Source organism: Polistes dominula, unplaced genomic scaffold (genome assembly GCF_049000335.1).
Source record: "Polistes dominula isolate Pdom_NZ unplaced genomic scaffold, Pdom_raw_medaka contig_20, whole genome shotgun sequence".
In the NCBI taxonomy this organism is placed as follows: domain Eukaryota; kingdom Metazoa; phylum Arthropoda; class Insecta; order Hymenoptera; family Vespidae; genus Polistes; species Polistes dominula.
In genome coordinates, this window is record NW_028301147.1 from 8,727,585 (window position 1) to 8,736,750 (window position 9,166).

The window sequence follows — 9,166 nt, forward strand, 5'->3', positions numbered from 1 at the left end:
CTCTGTTTTTTTATTTGTTTTTGTTATGTTTATTCTTTCGAAAACGTTTCTTGTGTGTGCCAGATGGAAAAAACGTTTAGAAAATAAAGATCGCGCATTAGCATTATTATTATTATTTTGATTTTTATCCCCGGTAGAAAAAGAGTTGTTTAAAGAAACGAAACAGCAGTAGTAGCAGCAGCAACAGTAACAGCAGTAGCAGCAACAACATAACGTAGGTATGTTATCGTTAAACATATATGAACGACCAAGTCACGATACGCTCAATGCACATTCTCGACGTTATACGTACGACGGAATATCGCACCGGATGGATTCCCCTACCCAAACTTCAACGAACGTGTTTGCTTCTGTTTCACGCGGACAATCGTAAACATATGCTTCACTGTAAACAGTCGTCCAAAATCAGGCGTCCTTGTTTAACGCTTTAACATCCAGCTCACCGCATACCGATCTCACTTTAAATGTTGAAGTCTCTTCTGCACCTTGATTTTCCACGTTTTACTGAACAAAATTTATTCATTCAGACACCGTCATATCCTCGAATTTATTTAGAATGAATAAGTTAATTGGTTATTTGTTAAATATATATATTTTTTATTTTTTTATTTTATAAAATTATAATTGAATTTTTTATATAATTTATATATTATATTAAATATATTTTTATTTATTGTATATATATATATATATACATTATTAATTATAATATAATTTATTTTTTTATTTTAAAATTAGATTGTTCAGAAATTTCGTCTTATTCTTCGAATCACGTATTCGTAACAGTTTTCTTATATATATAATTCATAGATCGAAATGTGTCCTTTAAATCCAAATTCTAAGTAAATAATATACATTTCTTTTATTTATAATTTGTAGCGATATTTTAATTTAATATCAATTTTTGTCTGATTAATCGGTACAACAATACATATATGCACAACAATACAAAATATCTTTTCAAATTGGTAGATACGCGTGGTGTTTGTTCATAAACATAGAAATATCGATTATCGTAGAAATGAAAAAAAGAAAAGAGAAAAATTTATCGAAAGCAGGCAAATAAAGAAAATAAAAAAGTGGGGGGGGGGGGAAATGAAAAATAAGATCGAATGCTCGTTAAGAGTAACGTGGATAGGTTCTAGAACGACGATCAATCACGATGATTCTCTTCGCAGACTCTCTCTCTCTCTCTCTTTCTTTTTCTTTCTCTCGTCGTAGAACGTTCTAGTTCGGGGACGATGAAGGGGTTCATTGAACCGTTCCTGCTTCGGTGAATCCAAAAATACATGGAAATCGGGGAGGACTGACTTGCACTAATCGTAACTGAAAACGTAACGCGAACGACGAGAGAAAGAAGGAGACGTAGAAGACGATGATGAAAATAGAATAGGGTGGTAGGTAATGGAATAGGAAAAAAGGGGGAAGGTGGATAAAATGACAACAAAGAGAAACGAGGGGCAAAAGAGAAGCGAAAAGAAACGCAGAAAGTGGGAAAGTAAGAGAGGACAATGCGCTAACAAACGTTAGACTGTGAATAGAGATGAACCGGAACGAGTATACACGGTGTTAAGAAAATTATTGCCTTATATATGTAAGAGATATTTTTTATTTATTTTAAATTTTATTTAATATATATTTAATTTCTTTTTATAAGCTCCGCATTTTTATTTTTTCTTTTTTTTCTTTTTTAAAGAAAAATTAATGAATTCATTTATTTATTATTTATTAATTTAATTAATTATTTATTACTATTAATTAAAGAAAAAGTTATTTAATTTAAGAAAATTCTTACAATTCAAGATACATTATTATTTAATATTATATTAGAGTTTCAGTTTCAATTTATTTGTTTGTTAAATAAAATTTGTACCTAAATATTTGACTTTTAAATCATTTTAAAAATGATCTTTCGTCTAGTTTGGACTTAAATCTGTCAGTTTTCCTCTTTCTTTTTAATCTACTCTTTTTTTTTATCTTTAAATGAATTTTCTTCGAAGCTTGAACCCGTCAACTATAAAGCTCCAAAGGTAAAATCACGTTGCACATTCTTTCGTCGAACTTCTTCGTCTTCTTTTATCTCGTTCGTAAGAGAAAGAAAGAGAGTCAAAAAGGAAAGGAAAGGAAACTTTGGTAGAATGAATTCCATGGAAAACTTTTTGGCGGGAGTTCTTTGATCATGGATACTTGACTAGAATAAGAGAAGAAGAGACGAAGAAAAGCAAACAAAAAAAAAGGATAGTCTATTCAGTTGGTATGAGAGATAGGTACAATTTAGTTAACACAAGAACTACCGGAAAAAAAACAATGCTACTTCTACCAAGACTAGTCAAAATGACTGGTCATTTATAATCGTAAAAACAGAAGAATTTTTTTATTGTTTTGTTTTATATTATCATATAGAATGAATATAAGGGTATGGAAATACATCTACATGATGACAATTTTTAAAAATATAATAATTTAATTATAATAACAACATTTTTAATGATACTAACAAGCATAAATAGAACTTTTAAAAACAAAAAGAAGAAAATAAACATACAATAAAGTAAATATAAGAAGTATTTTATTATTACAAATGTAATAGAATCTGAAATAGAAAAAAAAAATTATTATTAATTACTTTTAATATAAAATATTAAAATGATTGTTATTTACCTGATTATGATTCGTCACATTTCTTACAAAAGTAATTTATCTTTGTAGTGCATTGTTTGCAAACATATTTTTTACATAAATTACAAATGACAGTAGTCTTATTATTATTGCAGAACCCTATTTGACACCATTTACGTGAAGAAGGTGAACTCGTTGATGTACTTGGAGCAGTAGTTTCTTGTTGCTTGATTTTTGATTGTACATATTCAATGGCAAGTTCATTTGCTAGTTGAAACAAGAAGTCTTGTCTAGATATTTTCTCACCTGTGGTTTCCTTATATAAGATCCAGGCATTTATGCCAGCTAAATCTAAAATGTTATAAAATACTTAGAGCGGCCATCTTCTAGATCCGGATTTTACGCTATATTTTTTTGCCATTTGGTCTGTAATGTCCACTCCAAATTTAGTTTTATTATAAAATTCAACCGTCTCGGGTAACTTTTTATTACTTTTACCAATTTTGATACATTTATGTTTAGAACTCAATATAAAAACTTTCTTTTTCGGTTTACTTTTGTAAATTGTAAGGGTAATATTATTGTATTTATAGAGTAGTGATGAAAAACGAGTCATAGTATCCTTCTTTATTTTACAAATTTTTGGCAATTCTCTTTTGTTGCCACGTATAGTGCCAACAAGCGTGGTTTTTTTTGAAAGCAATTTGGATGCTAGCGGTAAGCTTGTAAAAAAATTATCGGTTGTTATACATCTTCCTTTCATAGTATATGGTTCGATAAGTTTTAGTACGACATATTCACTAAGAGATTGCGATTTTGCTCGTGTTTCATCTTTCCCTAAATAAGGAAACCCATTTAGAATATATTTTGTTTTTACATCAGATGCCAGCCAAAATTTTATTCCAAATTTGTCAGGTTTAGACGGCAAATATTGCGTAAATCGGCATCTGAATTTTGTTGCAAAGAGTTGTTCGTCAACTGTGATATTTTCTCCTGGCTTGTAGCAATTTTGACTATTTTGAATGAACCTATCCCATACTGTTGATATCAAAGCAAATTTGTCATTTTTCAAACGTTAGCTTCTTTCACTTTTTTTATCAAAGCGAATAAATTTCAAAATTTCACTGAAATTATTTCGACTCATAGTCTTGGAAAAGAAATTCGGTCCCCATTCTTTGCCCCATAAATATGACAGATTCAAATTATTTGCTTTGTATGCTCCCCGAGCATATAAAATTGCAATAAAAGCTTTAATTTTTGTTTCACTTAGAGTCCATTTTTTACCCAAAACTCGAAAAGCTTCTAATTCCGTGCAAGATATTATATAATCAAGAATATTCCTGTCAATCAGTAATAAAAATGCTCTATTTACTTCACCTTTGATAATATTTCTTTTAGCATATCCTGTGGGGCCGGATATATCTTTGAAAATATTATGAAGTGGTAATCTTCCAGTTGTAGATCCTTCTTGTATTTTTTCCCAATTGGTTCCGTCTGCAGCAATTTCATTTTTTTTATTTATATTTTCTTTTTCCTCTTCAGAACTTGAAACTATACGAGCACGTCTTTTTTTCCGTAAATTTAAAATATTTTCTAATTCACTGTCCGAGGACTCTCGAACTTCTTCATGATCTTCAAACTCATCAAACTCATCATTATTACCACTATAAACTGTTTCAATATCTTCTTGGTCACTTTCTTCATCCTCGATATCAGAAGCTTCCATTGAAATATTGTTTATTTTTCGCAGCAAATCAGAGGTTTTTACACGTTTTGCCATTTTTTATGGATTACAAAAAATCGCTATATAACTAAAAAATAGATGCTATTTCCACGACTATGGAATAAAGAATGATCGCGTAAAACTACATCGATTCTATTATTTCGTTACACTACGGCAACGATTATATCACTATGTATTTTCGCCAGATAAGCAGTAACATGAGAGAAAATATTACAACAAAGAATAATACATTCGTCTAAATATCTTATCGACGGTATTGATTTCAAAAAACAGATATTTTCAGATTTATGTCGAATTTAAGAAGTACCAGTCAAAATGACTGGTATTGGTAGAAGTAGCAAATGCCAAAATTTATTCGAATTCTGTTTAAGTTATAAGAAAATAAAAATTATTTTTACAAACCATTTCTTATATCTAGAAAAGTCATCATATAATTTTGAGAAAAAAATGTAACGTGAGGTGGGAATTAAATAATGAAGTTGCGCGACCAGTCATTTTGACTGGTCTGGTAGTTCTAGTGTTAAATACGTAAAGTTACTGTCTATTATCTTAAATATGAGATAAACGAAAGGAAACGAAAGGATCGTTTAAAGAATTTAGTAAGTGTTGTAACGAATTCGATCATTTTTCCAAATCTTGATAAATCTGCAAAGAGGGATGATTGTCTCCAATGATATATTACATTGATTCGTTTCATTTATCCTTCGATATGATGAAAGCCTATATGTATGTGTATATATATATTTCTCTTTCGGAAATTGTAATACCGGAGAGGGAAATTTATGGGCGATTAAATGGCTCGATATCTTCACGCTCGAACGGCACGCGTCGCTCCGGAACCTTCATAACACCCTGTATATTATTACGTGCTTTTCTTCGTAGACCAGAAATTACTTTCTTTCTCTGTCTCCATTCCTTCTCTCGCTTTTCTCTATTCTTTGTACGCATTTGTTACCGTGCTATTCTCGGTTAAAATAAGGGAGACAAAAAGGAATAGAAAAAGAGCAAGAGAAAAAGAGAGGGAGAGAGAAATAGAGGAAGCGTAGGAGAGACTACTAGAAGCGAGTTAGGGAACGAGAAAAGGGCCGTGACGTGCGACGAGAACGGAAACGTTGGAATCGGACTCGAAAGTTTTGCTAGAAAGAGAGAAAGAGAAAGATAAAGAGAGAGAGAGAGAGAGAGAGAGAGAGTGAGTGAGTGAGTGAGAGAGTGAGGAAAAGGAACTACTACGAGGTTTGAGCATGAGAAAAACGATCAATAGCACTCGAAAGCACGAAGAAAAGTCGTGAAAAGCATCGAAATTCCATTCGTAGGAAATTTTTTGATAAACCTCGAGTAGAATTCATTCGTAAAAATCGGTTCCCTGATGATCCGTTGATCACCTGGAAAGCCCCGAATAGATGATGATAAAAGCCTTTCTGTTAATTAATCTAATTATTTTGGCCCGTACTATCCGCACGAAATTGGTTCGACATTTTTAATCATTCCACGTACCTATATCCCCCATATCCCAATTTTTATTCCAGTAAAACGTCAAACTCGGAATGAAAATGGAAGGAATTGGACGTATTGTGTGTACCTCGTTACCGTTATTCTCGTTCGTTATAATTCGCAATTTACGTTTATATACGCGCTAGAAATCAGAACGACTAAAAAGCGCGTGAGCAACGGGAGATAACATTTTTGTCCCTTTCAATTTTTAACGCTCTACCAACGTTATATATTTTCGCACGATTTTCCAATCTCTCGCCAACTGTCCCTCTTTCTCTCTCTCTCTCAATCACTCAATCACTCATTCACTCACTCACTCACGCCCTTTTTATATTATCTTTTACGCATCATGTTCAAAAAAGAAAAACAAAAAATAACTGAACACAAAATAACGATGGATAGACAAATTTTCATAAACGTTGACAAGAGTAATAATTAACACATTTCCAACCGATCGGACAAATTTCCATGTTATTTTCAAACAATAAACAACATTTTTTCATGTATTCAAAAAAAGATATATTGAGGTAAATAAATATTCGTGTCGATTTCAAAATAAGTTACCAAATAAGTAATGTAATGTTAATGCCTTTTTCGACTAATTCTCTACAATACGTAAGAATTATTTATTATAAAATGAGTAAATGTTTTAACGACTAGAAAGGGACGAATTCTCGTGTATATGTTAATAAGAAATAAGGTTGAAACCTTGAACTGAGTTCTTAACTCCTGCCATATTACTAACTTGTTTGTTGCTCCTGTTTTGAACTTAACCAATGAATAACTACAATATAATCGGCTTAAATATTCATGTTGCTGTATACAAGGTAACGATATTTCCCGCGACGATACTATGAACGAGAAGCTCTTGGCTTTTTCTCCTTCCATTTTGTTTTTCTTTTACTTTTATTTCATATTCATCATAATCGATATTAATTATTCGTGTCTATACCAACAATAAGTAAATTTGCGTTTCTTTCGTATATGTATATACTCGCAGGAAAAAATTTTTATTTTAGTAATTTATTTAGTTATTTATTTATTTTTATATACTGTTGATAGGAAAAATTTCGTTAACATTGAAAAATTTGTATAAATAATAAAAGATAAGAATAATTCTTCCAAATATCGAATATTTCATTCCGAAAAAAATTAGCACTCTATATATAGGATATTTAAATCGTTTTAATATTTGCTGAGAGTTTTAAATTTCTTGAAATGGAATAACTATTGATTGTTTTCAATCATTCATTTTAATTCGATTGATAAAGAATAATTGCTGAACCGATGGGAAGAAATAAATTCTAAAGATTGATTGATCTGACACTATTTAATCAATCGTTTTCAGTTAAAATAAAAAGAAAGAAAAAAAAACAAAAAGAAAGAAATTATTCTAGTAGACATCAATTATGAGTCACTCCGTACATTTTAATAGATTTTTCTTTAAGTTTGTTGTTTCTTTCAACTTTTTATTTTTTCTTTTTTCTTTTTCAGTAATAAAAGATTGACGTATATTCAATATTTATGAAATATTTTGTAAATCTCGAAAAAATTGATGTTAATAATATTCAGCAAATTTTCAAATTAACTACAAATAGTAAGTTGAATGAAATCGTTTATACAAGTTTCACGTTTCTCGATTATTTAAAATGGAAATAAAGAACATGCTTACAAATGTTTGAATTCGTTGGACGAATAAAAATATTTTCTTCCTCGAGAAATTAAAGGAAAGAAAAAAGCTGTGCGAGGCGAGAGAATGAGGTTCCGGATCATGGTTGAAGTATTTAAAAATAGAAAGCAAATTGTAATGATGAAGGCGTCGCATTTCTATTAGCCAAGCTTTAACTTTTTCCACATCTTTCTTTTTCTTCTTCTCTTCTTTATTCTTTTCACTTGAAAAAAAGAAACCACAATTACAATAATTTATGATCCTTAACGAAGTAAAATTAACATTTATTTATACGACGTTTCCAATTTCATTTCAAATTATATATCCATATAATTTATTTCTATTTAAAAAGATGATTTTATTTGTATTATTTATATAACTATAACAAATTTAACGTATATAAAAATAATTGTCCGATAAATACGTATAGTTATACATGCATAATGAATATTATTTCATGCATTTGACAATACTACACAATTATTCGTTCTAAATAATTATAAATAACATACATAGTAAACCTTTTAAAAAGTTATCAGAAAATAGCCATAAATTCTATAAACTTTCCTTTTTCTGCCGTTGTTTGAAAAAATTCTAGCACTCTAAAAATAAAATCACAGTGATCAATCAAATGATATCATGCTTCTACACTTTAACGTGTTTTCCTATATTTACAGATATATTCCTATCTGATTAGCTAAAAATGACAAGATCAATTTAAAACAAATTTAGATATTCTTTTAAATGAGATACGCATTTCAACTTATATTTCCTAAAAAAAATGAATATTTTTAAATTAAATTGAAAGTAATCGAAATAAAAAGCTTGAGAAGGTTTTCAAATATTACGAACGAAATTGATTTTATCATCTTTAATCTACAAGCATTATAATTTGTCTAATTTTTTATATTTAAAATATTTCATTTTTATCAAGTATAACATAGAAATGTTTTAAAAAAGAATATCAATGATGAAAAGATATTAAATATTTCACATTGGACGTAGTAATAAAGGTGTCAAATAACATAGTGATCGATCTAATACTAATCAGTAATCACTCAGACGAGAATACCTCTCGAAATCACGTATTGCTGATTCACGAAACAGATGGTTTGAACACATTGAAGGGATTTCGAACTCAGTATAACATGAGCATATTATCTTGCTCTTAGCCCCTTGCCTACTCCACCTCCCTACCTCTCTATCTTTCTTTCTCTCTCTCTCTCTCTCTCTCTCTCTCTCTCTCTCTCTCTTCCACTTATTTTGCACTTGTAATTATTCAATGACGTATTTTGAATAATGAACGAGCGTTTGCACTGACTGAACTTACATATGCGAGCTCATGACTTTTCTTTTTTTATAATTTTCGACCTTTAGTAATAAATGTAAACACATGCATGCTTCTCAGTATCTCATCTAAAAGTTTATAACAGTGTATAAAAAGTATGTAGACAAATATTTCATAGTAAAGAAATCAAAAATAACTCGATAACGTAAGTTCTCGTAGCGAATCTCGTTAGAAAAGACGTTATAAGGAATATGAAAATATCATTCACATTGTAAAAATACCAAAAAATCAGTTTTGATCTCTTAGTGAACACCACGCTCGTGTTATACAGACTAAAGTTATTTGTTAGGAAACT

General features: G+C 30.0%; 1 protein-coding gene across 1 annotated transcript; it reads right to left on the reverse strand.

Moving 5' to 3' along the window:
• Positions 1-2,338: 2,338 nt before the first annotated feature.
• LOC149030981 (uncharacterized) lies at positions 2,339-4,520 on the reverse strand. The gene has a single exon (XM_089177133.1). The coding sequence runs from the start codon at positions 4,397-4,399 to the stop codon at positions 3,695-3,697; it is 705 nt and encodes a 234-aa protein (XP_089033259.1). The 5' UTR covers positions 4,400-4,520; the 3' UTR covers positions 2,339-3,694.
• Positions 4,521-9,166: the final 4,646 nt, after the last annotated feature.